At 38.1% G+C, this 22,174-nt stretch overlaps 1 protein-coding gene across 1 annotated transcript in view; it reads right to left on the minus strand.

The window, feature by feature from the left end:
- TMX4 (thioredoxin related transmembrane protein 4) overlaps positions 1-21,485 on the minus strand; it is a 111,130-nt gene extending 89,645 nt beyond the window's left edge. Inside the window, exon 1 of the mRNA XM_069062800.1 lies at positions 18,789-21,485. Coding sequence (XP_068918901.1) covers positions 18,789-19,312 — 524 coding nt within the window. The 5' untranslated portion in view covers positions 19,313-21,485. The remainder of the gene's footprint in view (positions 1-18,788) is intronic.
- Between the last annotated feature and the right edge of the window lie 689 nt (positions 21,486-22,174).

Raw genomic sequence — 22,174 nt, forward strand, 5'->3', positions numbered from 1 at the left:
TCAATGTTCTAAAAACATGTTAAAAAATTGTTTTTACATGCAAACAGGAAATAAGATATATAGGCAATGGTATATAGAAATCCATTTTGCTGGGGAGGCCAGGTGGCGCAGTGAATAAGAGCGCTGGCCCCGGCGTCGGGAGACCCGGGATCAGTTCCGGCCTCAGATACTTGGCACCCACACAAAATAATTAGCCGTATAACCTTGAGCAAGTTACTTAACCCCAACTGCTTTAAAAAAAAAAGAAAAAAAAATCCATCTTGCCCTACAAGAAAGCAAGGGGTAAGAGGGGATGATGGGGAGGATATAAGAGAGTGCAGACTGAGGGAAGGGTTATTCAGTATGCTTGCCAACTTGGGGTGGGTGTTAGGGGAGAGATGGGGAGAAAATCTGGAAGTGAAAACCTTGTGGAAATGAATGTTGCAAACTAAAAATAAATAAATTCTGGGGAGGGGGGAATAGATTCTGTATCATTTTTTATTGATCCTATTTACAATTCATTGATTTTTGTGCTATAAGCAAGTAAGTCATGGCTCTTGTTTCTGAACTTAGTTCAGACATTCAGCTGGTCTATGAGTTAAGTTTAGAAATCCAGTTCTTTTGCTAATCACTGTTCTATTTTTGCCTTAAAGAAATCTGCTATACTTGGGGAATAAGGCTGGACACCAGAGTCTGGTCTAGTATCTTTATACCACCAAGCTATCCATCAAGGATATCTGGGTTACTATCCAAAGAAATCTGTCCCACTATCTCTAACCTTGCAGATGGGCTCAAACAATGAACAATTCTTAATTACAGGAGGGAAGAAGGAAGTGGTGGCTATTCCCTCAATCCCAAATTCTAACCAATGACGTTATTTTCCACACTAATCAGGTAGTCCTCAATCCCATGTTATCACCTATAAACAACTGTATTATTTCTTTAACTACCCTCTTCTGTTCTTTATTCTAACTTTATAAAAATGATTTAAATCTTCTTTTTGTGGGCTTTTGGCTCTCTACTGGCAGACAGCACCCCTGTTAATAAAATGTTACCTTGTTGCTTGGAGGAAATACTGTTGTAAATATTGTTGTATACCTGTTGAGCTTTGTTTTCCTAGAAACAGAAACTGTTAAGAGCTTGGAATGGAGCAGTCCCATGAGCTTTGATATGGAACAGGAGTGGAGAGCTACCTACCTGTGAATTCAGGTAATAGGTGAATCCAGGCAAGAGCTGGAGGTGTGGAAAAGGAGCTATGTGGTTTGGAAGGCAGCCTGGATTCAAGATGAAAGGACACTTTACTTGGGTACTCAGTGCTGACTGATGATATTGTAACTGTGGCCTAAGGGTAGATGGCCTTCATATCACTATCATTCACTACCCCATAAGGATGATTGGAAGCCAGCCTAGAGTCAAGATGAAAGAAGACTTGACTTGGGTACTCTATAATGATTGAGGAGATTGGAACTCAATATATTTTGTCTAAGACAATGTGGCCACCTTAGAAATAAATTGTTATGTTATATTGTTGTGAATGTTGTGCTTTAGTTTCTTGAATGTTTTGCTTAATTTACTGCTGAATAAATAGAGTTCACTATACTATACGATTAGATCCTTAAAGTTATTCACAGCAGCAGTCCTCAGAAGAGCTGCTCATGACTGGCCTTACATTTAAGTATAAGATAAACAAAGCTTTTTGCCCTCAAAAAGCTTACTTTCTGTCTTAGGGAGACAATAACAACCACTGCCCCCACACACACACGTTATTATAACATAATAACATACAAGAGATTAAAAAACTTCTGGTCAAGATAATTACCTGAGCAGGAGAGGACTGCCTAATTCCCATATGTCCACTCCAATGAGATCATCAAATTTGTATCACATAATGATTAAGAAATCTTAAAAGAGGAGGGTGGAGTCAAGATGGCAGAGTAGAAACAGGACTTCTGCAGGGCTCCAGCTTCCACCTCCTCCAATTCATGTAAAAGGTGACTTGGAAGAAACTTTGGAGCTACAGAACCAACAAAATAGTACAGAGAAGCTAACCTCCCGCTGAGGATAGCCCAGCAGGCTGGCAGTAAGGGGCCAGCGCAGCGTTCTGCGAGCTGGGCCCAGCCCTGCTTGAGCCAGATGTTTTAGCCTCAGGGCGGGCCTGACCAGCCACCAGCTGGAGGATCTTCATATCACCAGCAGCTGTGGCAGTTTCTACAATTATCAACCCATAGATGCTAAGGACAAAGTGAGAGGTCAGTGAAGTGTGGACTTTGGGATCTGGTAGTTTGGGAGTGTGGTCAGCCTTTGCCCCCAGGGCGAGAAGGGTCTGGGGTGCAGCAGAAGTGCAGCCGAAGCCACGTGGCAGCTTCAGCTCCTGGCCTGTAGATTGTAGGGGGACCAAGCGACCAGTCTGAGGGGTAATCACTCTTGCTTTGACCTGTTTGGATGTGGATTGCAGTCTAGGGTGGAGGTCCTGGGGTGTGCGACCAGCTTGCCAGAGTGTATGGAGGCTTCAGAGAGCACACCCAACTAATATCTTCAGCAGCTGAGAAAACCCCAGCGTTTAGAACGACGCTCCCCTGTCTGGTGGCAGAGTCCAACTGTGGCAAAAAGCCCAGGGGTCAAGTGATTGAGTGGCGACATGAATAGGCAAAGAAAGCAAAATAAACAGAGCAATCCAACTTTACACTCCTATTTTGGTGACCAAAAGGATCCAAGCATGGAACAGGAGGAAGACAGTGAAGTCAGAACTCTTGCACCAAAAGCTTCAAAGAAAAATATGAGCTGGTTATAGGCCATAGAGGAGCTTTAAAAAGATTTTGAAAAGCAAACAAGAGAAGTGGAGGAAAAATTGGGAAGAGAAATGAGAACGATGCAAGAAAATTATGAAATGAGAGTCAACAGCCTGACTGAAGAAAATAACACCTTAAAAAATAGACTAACTCAAATGGCAAAAGAGGCTCAGAAAGGCAATGAGGAGAAGAATGCCTTAAAAAGCTGAATTTGCCAGATGGAAAAAATCTCAAAAGGTCACTGAAGAGAAACATTCCTTCAGAATTAGATTGGAACAAATGGGAGCTAGTGACTTTATGAGAAATCAAGACACTATTAAACTGATCCAAACAAATGAAAAAATAAATTTAAAAATTTTAAATTTGTAACTCAAAATCTTGGGGAAATTAATGATGTAAACTAAAAGTTAATAAAGCATTTTATTATTAAAAAAAAAAAAAGAAAGATCTTAAAAGAGAATTATAGGGATAGTTCCACCTAGCAACTTCACAAAAGTCAGCCAGCCACTCAGAATAAGAGTGAAGAACCCCTGTATCTAAAACCCCGATAAAGCTGGTGCCAGGGCCTTCTCAGACTGACTCAGATACCCATAAGGCCTTGCGTCTGAAAGCAGCAAGAAGGAAGAACTCCTATGAGAAAGTCTCAAGGTAGGATCTGTGAAAGCCAAAAAGAGGAAGAGGCACTGGTCAAAGCAGTGCCAATCAGAATAGTACTGCCCAATGTAGTACTAGAACATTCAACCAGGAAAACACAGGCTGAGGAGCTCTGAAGTCCTTACTAATCTCTTCTAATATGCCAGAAGATCCTGAAGATTCAGTGCCTGAAACCTCAAATACGGGGTAGGGGAAGGGGAGAGATCTTAACCTCAGGAGGTGGGGTTCAGTGCAAAAGTATCAACCACTCCAACCTAAAGTTGAACAAGAGGCTGAGTATTATTGCCCTGCCACAAAGCCCCAATCCAGAAATTAAAGCTGGAGGAGAACATAACTTTAAGTATCAAAAATTGTCAGTCTAACACCATAACAAATGTAATCAGATACCCAAAGGAAAAAAAAATGGACTTTTCATAAGGACTACATGAACACCTAGAAAACATTAAGCAAGAGCTTATTTTTTTTTTAAATAAATGCTCTTGAGGAAAGCTTTGAAGGAAAATAAGTACCTTAGAATAAAAAGTAGCAAACCTTAGCCAAGAAATGGAGTCCCCAAAACCAGAATAGCCCAAAAAGAAATGAAAGATTCCTTAAGATAGGGAAAAAAAAACCCAAATCGAACAAAGTTAAAAGACAAATAAATGGAAGAAAATATAAACTATATGCTGTCAAAAACATACCTAAAAAACATATCAAGGTGAAATAATTTAGAAATCACTGAACTCCCTGAAAACCATGATTTCTAAAGGTTTTTACACCATATTTCATGAGATAATAAGTGAAAACTAGCCATATCTATTAAAAACGGAAGGCAAAGTAAAGCAGAAAGAATTGTAAGAAATGAGAAATGGTTATGTTTCCATATTAGGAGACTGGGTGACAAAGAGAAAGTATCTCAGGAGAGGGGAGTTCTAAGAAGCAGGTGGGATTTCCAAAGAGCAAAAGTGGGATAAAGGTCAAAGATAAATTCTACTGGGCATACTTAATAAGGCTGATGCATAGCAACTTTCATGCCCCAAAAGAGGAATTAAGCGCCATTTCTGAATACGCAACATATGGGGCAAGTAGAGGTATGTATCAATGAGAACATGTAGTAGGAGTCCCAGGGAGTCTGTGAACTATGCTGACCCTACCAATGCTAGGAGGGACGTGTGGCTGGAAAGAAGGATATAAGGCTTGCTCATCTTGCGTTCCACACCTTCTTCCTGCAGGAATGTATCAGAGTTCTAACTGCTTTACTCATGCTGAGTCTAACTTACTGTGTCTACTTGGGCATTCGAGGTTATTTCTAACAGAATCTACCTCCTGAAAGCTCAAAATAAAAAGTCCTAGAAATGTCATAGCCAAAATCCAACATTCCAATGTCAAAGAAAAAATACTGCAAGCAAAGAATAGTAGTTCAAGCACCAGGTACGCCAGCTGGATCACACAAGACTGGCATCATGTAACCCAAGGAGTTCCTGGAATACAATACACCAAAAAGCTTACAACCAAGAATAACAACCTGAAAAGCATAATCTTTCAAAGAGGAAAATGGACCATTAGTGAAACAGAGAACTTTCAAACATTTTTTTTTTTTAATGAAGGGACCAGATCTGAGTAAGAACTTTGAAAACAAAGCCAAGAAACCTATAAAGGTAAATTTATTGAGTAATTGGCAAAATGAACTGAATGTAAGTTTTAAGTGTTAACATTCTAATGGCAGAAACAAGTTTGATATCATCAAAGAATATTGACAGTTAAGAAATTAGAGAAGGGTAGGTAGGGCACCGTGAATAGAGCACTGGCCCTGGAGTCAGGAAGACCGGAGTTCAAATCCAACCTCAGATACTTAACACTAACTAGCCGTGTGACCTTGGGCAAGTCACTTAACCCCAATTGCCCTGCCCTCCCCCCTCCAAAAAGCAAAAAGAATAAAAGAAAAAAAAGAAACTGGGGAAAGATGGGTAGATCGGTTGCATTTTTCAAGTTTAAAGAGAGAAAAGAGAAAGGAAGATAAAAAGAGGGATATACTAGTGTAGAATAATAAGTGTATAGGAGGATATACAAGCATGGATATTCACACATGGGTGTATGGGGGGAGGGAGGGACAGTTGTCATCAGACGAACCTTACTCTAGTTTAAAATAGACAAAGGTTGAATACACACAAACACACAGAAAAAAACTCAACAAGAAAACAAGTGGTGTTGGTGGGGGGTGAATAAGAGAAAGGATGATGACAGGGAAGGAATGGCCACAAGCAAAACAAACTTCCTGTTCCTAAAAGCAGTAATCTAAAAGGAAAAAAGAAAACCAAACAACTAGAATTAGTAGGTGCCTTACACTGATTCTTGGACATTTGGGGAGTGGCTAAGCAAATGATGGCATATGAATATAATGCAATATATTGTGCCACAAGCCATGATCAGAGACAATTTCACTACATCCTGAGTAGTATGAATTGTTACAGAATGAAATGAGAGGAGCTACAAGAACAATTTATAAAAGGACAACAATATTGCAAAGAAAACAACTTTGAAAGACAGTATCTGTGATCAGTCATTCCTCTCTAGGCTGCACTCATAATTGCTCTGCGTCTTTCTCTACAACACCCCTAGAAACCTCTTCATCCTGGAAGCTCACAAGTCCCTTTGGACTATACCCCTGAACTTTATACATTGAAATTATCCTCTGGTTCCTCACAAAACCTACTAAGGAGAAGACTTGGGCCGGTCATATATTCATTCCTCTCCCAACTTTCTCTGACTTTTTTCTAACCCTCCCAGACTTTCTCTACAATATGTCCAACTGCGTACCTTCATCTCTTTTCTACCACCCCCTCCTTTTTAGAATGTAAGTTCCTTGAGGGTGGGGGCTGTATTTCTTTCTGCTTGTATCTGTATTTCCCATGCTTAGCACAATACCTGGTATATAATAACAGTTGTTAAATGCTAGATAATTTGATCAAAATGACAAACCATGTCTTCAGAGGATCTCTGCCAAAGCATGTTACTCACTTCCTGACAGAAAAGTGATGGATACCAAGTACAAAGACACATTTTCAGACATGGCTGCTGCATGCATTTCCTTGACTCTGCTTACTTGTTACAAGTGTGTCTTGTTTTTTTTTGTTTGTTTTATCCCATATTCTCTTCTCAGTTAATTGAGAGGAGGGGGAGAGTTAGCAATAATGATGATAAACAAAGAGGAACATTGTAAACACCTTTAAAAAGCACAGAACAGAGGGAAGTTCAGGTAGAAAGAAGGACATACAAGCAGGACAGTATTCAAAGCAAAGGACAGAATTTATTATGTACTTTTTTTCATAAAGCAGTATGAAACGGGGATTCATGGTTTCATAAAAATTCCTCTTTTGTGTTCTACTGCATGTGGAATGCTCCTTTTTTAATGTTTAAGTTCATAATACAAAATATTTAAAAATACAAAGTAGTTTTGATGAGTAGAAGGAAGGCACTGTTTGTAGCTGGGAGAACTGGAAAACACCTCATGTAGGAGGCAGAAATCTCCTCACAAATTATGTTGATTGTTGATCTTCTGGGACATATTTATATCTTTTTTTGTAAAACTCACATGAAGAACCAGAACTTAGCAGTCAGGATAATTGTTATACTAGTACCTTTTCTTGAATTCTTAGCATAACTACTGCCATAAAATTAGCAAATTTCGGAAATTCTACTGAGATATACACTAGAAAGTGTTAAGGGCTGTTAAGGGATCCTTCGAAGATGTCTTTTTGAGTGGACATATTTTCCAGAAACACTGGACCAAAGGACAAAGATCCCCTTGAACTGATATCTTGTACCCCAAGCTAGACTCCCTATGTGTTCTTGGGAGGCACAACAGGCACCAGCCAGACTGTGCCAGGATGAGATAATGCTTGTGCAGCTGGGGCCCTCTGCAGATACTTTGCAGATATCCTCTTATCTTCATAGTCTAACTAGCAGTTCCCAAGGGAAAAGAATGAAACTTTTGCCTTCACCTTGCTGCTCCCCATGGGGAATTGTCTTGTCTTTTTTGCCACCTTTGCTACACTGCTACCCTTCCATGTCATGCCCCCTCCTAGTATCCCCACCTCCTTTTATTCTGCTATTATAAAAACATAAACTTCTGTAAAGACAGGGAACCCTTTGGGTTCCACATGCATCTTCATTTTTCTTGTAATAAACCTAGTTTCCACACAAGTCTCATGATGTGATTAGCTGTTGAAAAAAAAGTAAAAAAAAAAAAAGAATTTTTAAAAAACTATGCAAATTACTCAACTCAAAATTAACCTTCAAAGTCATGAAAAGGCTGATGACAATCAGTAAATTATTTAATATTTAATACTTTGATCAAATTTTATCATAGCGAAATCTCAGATAACTAGAAGGCTCAGGAAATAAAATATTTTGATTAAAGGAATTTTGAAAACCTATATAAATCAAGGGTAAATCAAATGCTTAAAAAATGTATTCCTTCATTTCTTTGTCTTAGTAAATAAAATACATTAAACAGAAGTGAATATTCAGGCTCTAGAAGGGCTTTAGAATTTTTACTAAAAAATTAATTTTCATATACAGTACTTGGTGGTCAAAGGTAAAGGAAATTGGGCAGAAGTTGTACAATAAATTTTAAATGATAGCTTTTTTTTTGAGATTTACCTTTTGCTAAAAGAGTAAACAAGTTCAATCTATTGGGTTCTAAGTTTTTATAACCTAATTTTTAGCACTAAATTAAATTCTACAATCATCTTTGCAACCTGCTTCTGTTTAATCTTCATATGTTTGAAAGTTAAGCATTATATTCAATGCAAAACTATATGACACATATAAAATATAATTGGAGATATTTAAAATTTTGACTGAAATTTAACATTTACATTGATTCATGAAATACTTTTATTTTTAAAGTTTTGAAGAAATGAGGAAAATTACTTAAATCTAGACTAGTGTATTTCCCCAAGAGAGTACAAATCAAATGCTTCTATTCCATAATTGATTTTTCTTTTCCTATCTTAGTACCCACTTGACTGATCTTTTTTAATACATTTTTCCTTTTCTCTCTCTCATCCTTTTTAAAAAGCTGATGAAAGATAGCTAAGGCAACCAATTTTTTCCTTAGAATTTAGTTTGATCATATCATTCAGAATCATTTACTGCAATAATTTTGAGAAATGCACAATCTTTCTGTGATTCACCAAACAAAATGAAATCCAGTCATTAAAAACAAGCTCTGCTAAACCTGCAGGGAAATTCTTCCTTTCTCTAAACAAGGCCTCTTTGATGGAACACTTGTATCAAAAAGAGATGTAAACTGCAAGATAGGATCTGTTATTTTATAATAGGACAGGGTTATCAGTAAGATGCCATGGGAGAATCTTAACTGGCAATGCTGAAAACTCATGATAAAAAAAATGGTGGCAGGGTTAAAAAATTTCAGCTTTGAAATGGAATGTCTGGAGGACTGAAAGTGGTGATGCTGAGCAGCTTTATAAAAGGGTATTCTTGAGACATGCTCAGGGTAATAATGGAATGATTACACATACCTCTGGTCAACAAAAGGGATTAACTTTAATGACACATTTCACTGTAAGAAACTTCATCCCAAGAGATGAAATTCAGAAGAGAATTAAATAAATTATAGCATATATATTTTCTCTTTGATACACATGGGAACTGAATACTCCTTTTCAGTTTCACTGCCAAGGGAAGTAGACTCCACAGCTATTCTAGATGGGAGTGGGTCACATTTACCTTTCTCTAAACGTTTTCCTTGCCAAGGATGCAGAGATTGCACAGGTTCACAGCCTTGGCCCTAGACTTTCCCATTTTCACTTACAAAGTCATTTCAGTACTGGAACTACAGCTCATTCCTTGGCTAAATTTAGAATCTGACAGGCTTCCACACCCAATACCAACTTGCAAGTGGGTAGAGAGAATTTGTTTCATTCCCCTCAAGCACCCAGGCTATATGTGGTTGTGGGTTTTTTTTTGTTTGTTTTTTTGGAGGGGGAATGCAGGGCAATTGGCGTTAAGTGACTTGGCCAAGGTCACACGGATAGTTTTGTGTTAAGTGTCTAAGGTGGGATTTGAACTCAGGTCCTCCTGATTCCAGGACCCGTGTTCTATTCACTGCCACCTTGTCGCCCCCAGGCTATATTTGTTAAAAGGGACATTGTATTACATATTTGTGCATTGTCCACCAACAACTAAACTTATTAATAACAAATAATAGCTTTACTTCACGTTATTTATGCTATATAGGTCCCTAAGATGAGAAAAGTGAATCAATCAACAGTGTCCTTAACTGTAATCAACTGAAAGTTTCCTATGATGACTTACTTGCAGTTAAAGCAATGAGACAAAACAGAGGTACTGTTAAGATATTGTTGGCAGTTGGAAAGATATTCAAAGAAAAACAATGAAAGAAAATGAAGGTAGTGAGAATAGGTGCAGATTTCATTCCACCACTTGATTTTTACATTAACTACTAACAATACTATGGGCAAAAGGGATGATGCTTTAAGATCTGTGTGTTCTTTCTGAAAAGTGGTTAGCATAATTTAACCTGAATAGATAATCTGTTCATTTTTATTCCTTTTCAGAAAATACAGGCATGCAGAAATTAAGCCACTTATGCATTGGTTTGATTTCTCCCCCTTGGAAAGTACACAAGCTTTGTGTCCTATTGCACATGTTTTTGATTCAGAAGAAACAGGTGCCTTCCCAGGGCTTCTGTCAACCCCTGATACCATTTGTGATTTAAAAAATAAATGAAATCAAAGCAAGTTCTTAAAACAGTCAAAAGTTAGAAAACAAATGAATGAGGAAGGGTAATGGGAAACGATGGTGCACACATGTGTGCCCACACACACGTACACACACAGCTCAACAAGAAAAGAAATTAAAAATATTTTTAAGAATACGCATTTTCCAAGGATATGAAAGACAGAATAACACAATAGCAATGTTTCACATTAGAAGCTGAGTGAAGTGAAGAATTCTACAAAAGCTGAAATGAGAGGACTGGGAAGAAAAAATGAAAGAATAGGAAGATATCAACGGATCCAAGAAAAATTTTTTAAAAAATATTTGAAATAGGAATATAGTACTAAAAAGAAAAGAAATAATAGTGAAAACACATATATAGAAACTGTTCTAAGAAAATAAAAGCTGCAGGATACACAATAGTGAATTATAGAAATATATTGTGAATATATTGCTTATTTACTTAATTTTCTCTTTAATAATTTTTAAAAAGACATTCCTCTGTAGGAAATTCAAATAGGATGGTCAACAATATTGATTGATGACTATTTAGAAAAGTTGAGAAAGAAAAATTAGATGCGTTTTTTTTTTCCAGAAACTATCTCTATTACATTATATCAAGAGCTGCTAATTATGCTGAATTTCCTAAGAACCAATTAACTGACTAATGGTGACAATCACTAATCGCATTTGGCAATTTTTAATGGAAAAGAACATTTAAGGAGGAGTTAGGGACTAGTATTTTTTTTCTTTGAATTCACAAACACTTTTATTAAAATTATCTCATGTGCCTAAAATGTAAACTTATAAAATTATTTTATAGCCTACTAACGGAGTTGTTTTTGTAATCTGTGGTTTTCTTCCATTAAAGGGGAACATAGGCCAAGTCAAAGATAACCAAAACACATCAAGTGCATCTCTAATGAAGTCAAGACATGTGAGAGAACAGTAAAGAAGATTTTCTTATAATTATTTATCAAAATGCAGTGGCTCTGAAGTACATTTGAAAGAAAAACTAAACTCAAGTTTCAAGTGTAATTAAGAATTTGACCTTGTCTGTCATGATTTAAATCATAATCTTAAATGTTAACTGTCCCAAATTCTTATTGTTTTGGTTGGTTTTGTTTTTTGTTTTTTGTTTTTTAGCATTAAAGAATATTTCCCCTGGAAACATGAAGGTGTTGATGTAATAGAAAATAATGATCCCTTTCCTGACTTTTCTTTCATCAAGCATATACAAGTATAGAATACAGAATAAAATTCCAGAATGACTTCATTGTGTAAGCACTGAATAAAAAAGTATTTCTTAACTGGTACTTGACAGAACGCTTAACTTATATAAAACTATTATTGTTTAAGTTTATGTCAGTGCCTGGCATGAGGCTTCAACTTGACTTAATGAAATATTAAATCTCTAAATTTCCTAAAGCGGGAAGTGACCTCTATAGCTATAGCCTACTGGATAATCAATGAACCTAAAAAATACTGAATACTCAAAACAAATTGTCTTCTCTTTTGTAGGCAGGAAAAGAAAGGCAACTCTGAAGGGGTACATAAATTAGTACCTTTGAACAATACAATCTGCTAAAATACTCCTCTCTCCAGGGAAATAATACTGGACTGTTCTGCTATTTTAGCGAAAGTGAATTTTATGTTTTTCCTGCCAATCCGCATTGTTAAATTGTGAAAGAAAAGGCCCAAACCAAGGTCCTAAATAAATTGTTTCAACCATAGTGTGCCAGTTCCTCATCTTCATTAGAACTAACTATATGGGTGGAAAGTGATGTAATTAGAGCAGTTTGGCAACTTGATTAGGCTTATGACACCTTAACCCATGCTGATAGCCAGCTGGGATTCAATGAATATTTGTTAACTGATTCACTATGTAATAGAGCTAGGTGCCTCAATATTTCAAAAGAATTATGATTTTATCAGGGTAGGTATCCCCTACATGGGCATAGATCTCACCATACTCCTAGACCTTGGTGGTGAGTCTTCTAGGGATAATCCTCTCTAAAATTGGCCTTTTGGCTTCATAGGCCCCACCAAAGTCTGGATTAGTCTTTAAGAGCCCATGGTCACATCAATACCACCATGAGATAAAGAACTGGGACTTTAGTGGACATTTAATGTACCTTTTGCAAAATAAGAATTCTTGGATGACTATGCTTTTCAAACTTGAAAATAGTGTCCCTTTACACTAACTATATTATTTTTATCAGTGACTATGGCTAGGATGTGTTCTGCTCTAGGAAGTTTTGCCACAGTGATGTCACTGTGAATCCTAACAGCAGCTTCATACTGAAATTAATTCTGAGGATTCTACAAGCATAGCCCCAACTTCTTCACATTTCATATGTATTTTTTCCTCTTTACCGATAAGCAGAAATGATGATGGTGATTAAGCACTCACTGATTCTTGACATACTGAATGACAAGATTGCTGATGTGGAGGAATGATTTTGCATTTGAATGCATTTCAGCATTCCTATTAACACGTTTGTTCTGCCTATCTTCTGGCTCTGGCTTTATTGTACATAAACACATCCAGGTCTCTCTCATCCTCAACAAGCAAACAAAACAACAACTACTACTACTACTTCATCAACCCCAGACTACTGTCATACATTTTCCTCCCTTTGAGAGCCAAACTCCTAGAAAAAATAATCTATACTCTTCACTTCATTTCTTCTCCTCTAGCTCAATTCAGACTGTTCCATTCTGGATTTAAACCCCACTATCCCTAACAATGAGTTGAAATTAAATTCTCTGATATTACCATAATCACTTACATGCTAAATTGGTTTGCCTATTCTTAGGCTTTATCCTTTTAACTACTCTGAAGAAAGTCTTGATTCTGGATGGATACTTTTCTAAAGATTTTCATGACATTGCTCTGGCTTGATTCTCCTCTCCAGCCACTCCTTCTCCTTGACCATTGCTAAATGACCACCCCGTCCTACTTCTAAATGAAGGCATTACTTTTGGCTCTGTCCTGGGTCCTCTTCTCTTCTGTCTCTACCACTGTCTCTTTTTGATAACCTCATTTACTCTACATGGCACAGTGGAGAGAACAGCTGGAGTCAGGAAAACCTGACTGGGTCTTGAAGTCAGGATGATTTGGGTTCAAATCCTGTCTGCTTCATATACTTATTAGCTATAGGACCTTGAGCAAATCATTTAATCATTGTTTCTCTGTTTCTTCCTTTGTCAAATGGGGATAATAAAGGCACCCAGGGTTGCTGTGAGGATCATATAAAATACTATAGGTAAAGCTCTCTCTACAAACTCAGTACTCTATAAAAATGCTATTACTATTATTACTACTAATCATCTTTATGCAGATGACATGACTCTCAGACCCATATGTCTAACTCGGCTCACTTCTGAACTTGAGTTCAAGATCACTAACTGCCCAGTGGTTATCTCCTCCTGGATGTCCTATTGGCATCTTACACTCAATATATCCTAAATAGAACTCATGATCTTGTCTCTAACTCACCCTTTTGCCCAACTTCTCTATTTCAATAGAGGGTACTACCATTTTTTCAGGCAACCAGGTTCATAACCTTAAGTTAACCTGCACTTTTCAATCTCTCTTACCCCCATATCCAATTAGTTGCCAATTCTCATCAGTGTTACTTTCACATCAGTTTTCACATTCATCCCTTTCTATCTCTTCCAATGACTAATACCACTCTAAATTAGGTTATTATCTCTTACCCATACTATAACAATGGTCTCCTAATTAGTCTCCCTACATTCAGTCTCATTCCTTTCCAATTCATCCTCCACACAACTTCCAACATAATATTCCTAAAGCACAGGACTAGCCCTGGTATTCCTTGCCCAAGAAGCATAAGCAAATCCTTAATGGTTTTTTGATGAAATTATAAAATCCTAAGTCTGGTATTTAAAGCTCTCTACAATGTGGCTTCAACCTATTTTTCTCGTCTTAAATGTTTCTTCTTTCCTTGCATTCCATGCTCCAATCAAATTAGCCCATTAACTCTTCCCCATATTATAATATTCCATCTATCACTTCCATGGCTTTGAGTAGGTTCCTTGTATCTGGAGTGTTCTCTGTCCTCATCTCTGCCTCTTCCTACAGAACATGGTCTGTGTGTCATCTTCAGCAAGAGGCCCTGCCTGACTCCCCCCTAAGTGTTGGTATTCTCTCCCTCTTGAGATCACTCAGCATAACTCTGTAGTTCTCCAGTCAATCCACAAACTTTATTCAGTGCCTTTTCTACATCATCTGCGCCCTCAGTATAAAAAGAAGTGAAAGTTGGTATCCTCCAGGAATAAAAAAATTTACTGGCAAAGATAACATGTATATACCGTGTTTCCCCGATAATAAGACACTGTCTTATTATTTTTTTTTTTGGACAGAAAAACACCAGAGGGCTTATTTTCAGGGGAGGGCTTATTTTAATGAACATTGACAGTAATTTTAATAAACAGGTAAATGTGAACAAAAAAATGTACCTTTATTCAATAAGCAAATCATTGGGGAAGAACAGGATGACACGCTCACTGCTGCAGCTCTGATTGGATGCAGCTCGGAGCGCTGCGTGCGTTTCACGGGGGAGGGGGGGGGGACGGTGCATACAGAGGGTACCATAATGTAGCGTGTAGCGCAGGGGATTATCTTCACTACAGTAGCAATCTCAATAGGGCTTATTTTCGGGGGAGGGCTTATTTTAGAGGAATCTTCCACAGTAAGGGGAGGGCTTATTTTCGGGATAGGTCTTATTATCGGGGAAACACGGTATGTAGGTACAGAGAAAATGATATGTTCCAAAGGTCCTAGTGCAATTTGAAACTATTAAATTGCACTAGGCCTTTAAAAAAACCTTAAATAAACAAAATAAATGTGTAATTTTTTATTATAATTCATATTCCTCCAGTAGAATGCAAGTGTGCACTACCTAGAGTGCAAAATATGTGGTTATTTCTTATCTTTAGCACAGTACAAAAGAATATGTAAGATCACCATGGTATTCTTTACAAAAATAGGCCAAATAAAGCAACTCTCAAAGTATATGCTTGCTTACTTTTTCTCCATTAAATTATTACGAAAATAATCTCTATACATACTGGAGAATTGCAAATGCCTTTGGAAAGCTGCTGAATAGCTTCCAATAATCCCAAATTACTTGCTGCATGTAAAAACCTGTATCTTTAACCCCAATATTCTCCAAGATAACATGAGCTGAGCCTTGAAAATAATTAGGGATTCCAACAGAGGTGATAGGATTATAATATCATAGCTCTGGATTAGCTCTTAGAAATCTTCAGGTCCAACCAGTTTACAGATGAGGAAAATGAGGCACAGAAAGTTTAAGTCACTTGTTCATAGTCTCACAACTAGTAAATGTGAGGCAAGATTTGAACTCAGGTCCTCCTTACTCTAAATCCAATGTGCTATTCACAACCTCATGCTGCCCTCCTTGAAGAGAGAGAGAACACCCCAAGCATGGAGGAAACTTGTACAAAAAGCATATTAGATATGTCATATGAAGGGAACATCAAATAGGTCATTCTGGTTGGAATGCAAATGGGAGAAAGATGTAATCAGTCTGGAAAGTCAGGCTAGAGCTTAGTTCCAACTCCCTAAAATACTCCCTTGTGGTGCCTACCCCCTCCCAAGCCTTGTGTGTTTTCCCCCTTTAGATTGTAAGCTCTTTGTGGGCAGGGACTGTCTTTCTTTTTCTTATTTGTTATCTCCAACCCTTAGTATAGTACCTGGTTGTAGTGGGCTCTTAATAAATGTTTATTGAATTGAACCGACTGTAAAGGACTTTAAAAAATGCCAGACAAAAATAATAGGTAGCCACAAAGAGAAGTGTCACTGTCAGACCTTTACAAAAAGAAAGGGAGGCTATTCCAATTCTAGCTAAGAGGAGATAGAAGCCTGAATTACAGTGATGGCCATGTGAGTGGAAGAGAAGGATGGCTCTAACAGATTTACATTTTTGACATCCATAAAATGCTAATATAGAAAAAGTCAAGTCTATTAAGTAGGATAGACACTTTACAAAGTATTTATGGGAAAAAATGTATACAAGTATTACATAGGTAAATGAGATAGACAGCCTACAATCTTTACTGTTCACAGCAATATACAGCAGTGAAAACATGGATACATTTGAGCATCAATAAATATTAAAAACCTCCAATGTCAAATACTGAGTTGTTGGTGTTTCACTTACTATACATTATTAAATATACCAAGAATGGTCTTTTTATTATGGGTAATTTCACCCTAACAGTCCAGGAGTGGGGAACCTGGGGCCTAGAGGCCTCTTGTGGCTGTCTAGGTCTTCAGGTGCAGCCCTTTGACCAACCTAGAGTACTGCAGGTTCCCCACCCCTGCCCTAACCCATATTTTCAAAATCTTTTTCTTTGGTTTCAGGTCTACAAAGATCTACAATTATTGTTCAAAAGCATTTTAAGAAATGAATGGCTAACATCATATCAGGAAGAATTAAGCTAAGAATTTGTTCTTAAATAACCAAAAGATAAGTATTGAAAAAGTGGCATTAACACATATGGTAACATCAATAGCTTTCACTAAATAAGAGTAAATGGAGGTACTAAAACTATTATAGTGCTGAAGAATGATTAATTGCTACTGTGGAATCCTATGCCTTCCAGAAAAATAAAAAATCATCTTCATCTTCAAATCAGTTATCAAATATGAACAGTACATGTTACATTCCACACTTCCTTAGTCTCCCTCATCTGGCATTATTTCTCATTCCTTCCTGGATGATGCTTTTGTCCCCTTTGGCCAATGTTACCATCAGAGGTTCATGAAGCTTTTCATATACCTATGAACATTCAACTCTGCCTTCTGTAAGGTCATTCATTACCTCAACTAGGAAGATCCTCTCACTTCACATTATATAAATTACCTACCTTCCTAAAGACAAAAACAAAACAAAAAAAAACTTTTCAAACCCATCTTGAGGAAATATTTCGATTAAAAAAAATTACCAACATTTCAACTCTATGTTCAAAGTTTCACCAAGATTTTCTTTTCCTATGTGTCCAACTTTTACAGTCAGTATAATCTGTATTTATTAAGCATCTACTACATACCAAGCACTGCGTGTAGCATTACCAGAATTAAATTAAATTCATCATAAGCACTTTTATGCATTGCTTGGTATCACATTACCCAGATAAAGCTACACATAAAGCTACATATAAAGAAACTTCTGACAACAAGTATTACTCAATGTAACACATTTACACGTGGATGTTACTCTGTGGTCTCTCTCTTTTCTCTTCCCAAGGAAAGTTCTTCAAAGACTGAAATTTAGTCTTTGGTACAACCTATGTTCACACTTAGGACCAAGCTCTGGAATGGCCTTTATAGATCAACTCATCTAGGTAATTTGCCCAAGGTCACACATGGTAGCAAGTGAAAAAGCTACAAAAGATTACATTAATAAAGATTCTGTACCGTTTACAAAGCACTTCCATAACAACAAACTTATGAGATATGTAACAAAATTTTTTTTACAGATGAAAAAACTAAGGTCTTCAAAGACACCCCCAAATCAGTGTTTTTTCCATTACACCAGGGGAACCTAAACAGAGTACAAACCTGCTGCAAGAACCCCTTCCCCAATTGCTCGGTTTTTCATTTCCCTTTTTGAATTCCTTTCCTACGAGAGTGATACAGTTCCCAGATCCAAGGAAGAATCAGTGCTGGAAGAGCCATTAGAAATAACCTAGTTCAATTTTAAACGAAAAATAAAAAATGAATTCCAGAGAGATCATGACTTAATGGCAGTAAATGATTCAAACCTTTGATGCCTTTGGAGAAAAGAAAAGCTCTTTCCATGCTATTCTGCTGGGTCTGGAAAATGTGCACCTTTGGGGAGTCACATCCTTAAACCCCTCCACTGGAGGAACTTCTAGTCTGAGCTGAGCTACAAACCCTAACTTGGGTGCCTCTGTCCACTTCCTCCTTGCCCTAAGAAGTAAAAGGCACATTTGAAAGCCAATTCAAATGGACCCTTTCTTCCATGTCCCCCAGGAAAACCACTCCCCGGCACCCAAACCCTTTTTCTTTAGCTATCTGGAGGAGTCAGAACCTTTTCAAATTCCATGGCCTCCTCCCCGGTTTATCAAAACCTAAAGCTCCATTTCCCCTTTCCCCAGAAATCCCATCTTCCTCCGACCCCAATCTAAAGCACGTAGGACTCCCCCGGCCACCGCCCCCCTCTCCCATCCCCTAGACAACCTCTTTTCCCAGAAGCCCTCATTCTCCTCTTTTTTGCAGAGAATACCTTCCCTTTTCTCGCCAAAAGGGAGCTCTGCAGGGGGTACTACACACTTCCTCCCGAGAGGGGAGGGTGTAGGGGGCTCGTCCGGCGCGAGCTCTCAAAAGGCGCATGCGCCCCCACTCGGCACTCAGAGACGGAGCGCGGGTGCCGCAGGTCGGGCGCAATGCGGGTTTGGGGGAAGCAGCCTAGAGGAGAAGGGGGGGGAGTCTCCAGAGTGGAGTCGGGGATCTTAGGGGGTTGCGAAGGCGGGCTCGCCCGCATAGCGGTTGGGGGGCAAAGGCAATCTGGGCGGGAGACAAGGCAGGGGGTGACTTACAATTTCAGCATCCACTCCCCCTCCAACACCAGGGTCCAGTTGGAGGAGGTCATAGCTCGGACCCGGCTCTGCTCCTCCTGCCCTGCGGCCGCCGGAGGGGGCCCGGCCATCGCCATCGCCAGGGCCAAGGCAGCGGTCACGAGGCTTGGGGCCCCAGGCCCCCGGGCCTCCCTGGCACTTGGGCCGGCCATGTTGAAAGGCAGGAGGGAAGACAAGCTTTGAAAGTCAGGAAGTGAAGCAGAGGCTGGCTCTGCGGCGGGGAGGGGGGCGGGCTCAGCTTTTTTTCCCTCCCCCCCGCTCACCACCTCAGGCCCCCACCCTTTTCTCCCTTTCTTTAAGGTGGTCTGGAGAGATTCCCCAGTTCCCCAGCTTAACCAGAGCGGAGGGCACCCCAGGTTGGGTGTTAGACCAAACCAAACCGGGAGAAAAGCCGAAAAGCACCGGCCAACCTCCCCCTCCCTCCAGTCCCTAGTCTCCATCCTCTCAGCCTTGACATCTTTCCACGCCTTCTTTTCCTTTTTCATTTGCTTTTGGGCTTGGGGGTGGTTGCCATAGCAACGAGCGCCATCCCTCCCCCCCCTTCTTTTGATGGTTGCCACAGCCTAAAATAAACCGATGAGCCAACGTTCTTTTATTAAAAGGGAAGCTTTCGTGGTGGCACTGCAGTGGAGGAGGGGTGTGGGGATTTTTGTGTTGGGCCTTTGGAGAGAAAGGGAAAAGGCAAATAAATAATTGCCCCCAAGCAGCTTTCGATACAGAATTGGCAAATAAAAACAGCTACCTGTGGTAGATTTTCATGTTGCTGTTGAGAGAAATGTTGAGCATTTCATTGTTGGAGGAGAAATAAAGGTAGTTTTTTGACTTGGTATTTTAAAAAACCTACTTAGCACGATTCAAAAGGTTTAAGTACTGTCAGTGAAAAATTAAGATAGGCTATTTTTTAAAAATAGGCAGTTGTGTTTATCTGAAGTTGATCTTTGATAGGACACTATAATTCGTGGGCTTCGTTATAGGTATATATTATACTAAGAAATTATGGAGTTCTTGCCTGGCATGGTACTAGCTGCTGTAAGTAATAATAACCAAGGTTATGTCTGATTTGTAAATTTACACTGCATTTTGCCCATAGTATTGTCACCATTTTGATGATGAAGAGACCAACTAAAAAGATTAAGTGACTTCAGAGTTGGGATTTTAATCTGGTTCCTTCTGTGGTACAAACTGAGAAGTTTATGGGGTCTACAGTCATCAAGAAACGAGTTAGAGAAACTAATAGAATGTATATTGGATTTTGGACAGGTAAAATAGACATTTTAGGAATCAAGAATCATTCAGGGAAAGCAGGAATTGAAAAGATTTAAGATGACTTCTAAGGTCATTTAGTACAACTTCTCATCCTTTTCTTGGAAATCAATTTTATAATATCAATCTGATGCATTCTCTCCTTCAATATAACCAAGGAAAAGGTTATTCTCTATTTGGTGGGATGATCTATTAATATGTTGTACAATCTCTGTTTCCCTGTAACTTACGCTTTAATTATGCTCTCTAAAGTAGGAACAAATTTATCCTGTCCTCCATATGTTTGCTTTTCAAATGTTTGAAGCCAGTTATGTTTTTTCTTATCTATTCAATTTAGCAAACTAGTACTCTGTATAAAACACTGCCAAAGGCTTCGAATACAAAAATAAAAAGTAGTACTTTGTCTGAAGGAGCTTACATTTTAATATTAGGATTTCACATCTTCATAGAATTTTAGTTAGTAAATTCTGAAGAAGGCACTAATAAATGGGGGATCAGGAAGATGTATAGGAAAGAGCAATTGAACTGAGCCCTAATGGAAGCTAGCGTAAGAAGTGAAGGTAAAGAAGCAGAGCATTCTTATGTGAAGGCATAGAGATGGGAGAATTTTTCATTAGAGAATAATTAATAGTGCACTTTTGAAATGTGTAATAGGAAAAGGAAGCCCATTCCTTGAACCAGAAAAATTACTTAAAGAATAGGTGGCATTCGGCCACAATGATGGTGGGAGTTATAGTACAGAAGAGTAAATTAAATTCTTTTAAAATTAAAGTAGAATCTAAATAACTTGAGGGACATCTACTGTACTTGAATGGTTCTGATAAGATAAAAGATAGGAATATACTACAAGTTAAGTTTTAAGATAAAATCAAAATGCTGGTGACCTTTGTGGAATTAGGTGAAATTATATTAAAATTTATATGAAGGAAGTTGTATGCAACTATCTGAATTAGGAGTACTCTGAAGAGAGAGTTAAAGATAGTCTTATATGTCTAGATTTTTAAGGTATAAAGCAGTTTTCAAAGCCATCTGGTTCAGGAAACAAAATGGAAAATTAGATCAACAAACTTAGAGGTACACCAAATAGGCAAAAAAATTTGTTCATGAAAGATTAGTGTTTGATAAACCTACAAAAAGTTTAAAAAAAAAAAACCTTGGAGAAAGAATTCATTTAACAAATGTACTTAGGAAAAATAACCAGGTAGTAAAGGGATTTAGACCTGCATCTTATACCATGTAATTCCAGTGAATTCCAGCGGGATGAGATTCCTAAACATTTAAAGCATTTATTTCAGTCACGAAGTGAAAATTGAGTGCTTTTGTGCAACAAAATGGCAACTATTAGGGAAAATATTGATATGTTTGACTGAAAATAAATTCATGTAAGACATTTGGAACTAAAATGGAAAAATATATATATTGCAGTGGACACTTCTAAAAAGGATATAGCTATTAAAAGAAAACTGGTGATTTGAAATACCCAACATTAATAATAACCAGAGATACATAAATGAAAACTTTAAGATATTGTTTCATACTCAGCCAATTGGCAAAAGTAATTTAAAGAAATGAATCACAGGATTTAAAGGACTCAAGGAGCAATCAAGTGCAATCTATAAAAAGGAATCGAATGCTGGTAAATGGGAACTAGCCTTTGGAGGCTTCACCAGGTATAACTCTTGAGGTTGTGGAGAAAAAAAAAAGTACACTTAACCATTGCCAGTAGAAGAGCAATCTGGCGTTACATGTAAACTTACGTAATATTGCAAAAATAATATTTTTGACCTGATCTGATTATTTCATTGTTGGCAACATAACTTGGAAGTACTACTGAAAACCGAAACAAAAGTCAAACCACAACTAGAATTCAGGAGAGAGATTGCTGTGTAAAAGTTTAGATCCAGTAGTGATTTGCATGCTGAATTTAGGAAGATAATGAGATCTCCATTTCTTTCTACTAAGGAAAAAGCAGAGCCTAGGACAGAGTTGAGTAGTAACCCAAAGGCATATATGGCTTATGAGAAGAACCAGTAAAGAATACTGAAGGATGTTAACCAGAGAAAAATGGCTATGGAAACTAGGAG

This window comes from Petaurus breviceps, unplaced genomic scaffold (genome assembly GCF_028583685.1).
Source record: "Petaurus breviceps papuanus isolate PSGF00001 unplaced genomic scaffold, PetGlider_PUasm1.0 90504, whole genome shotgun sequence".
NCBI classification, from domain to species: Eukaryota; Metazoa; Chordata; class Mammalia; order Diprotodontia; family Petauridae; genus Petaurus; species Petaurus breviceps.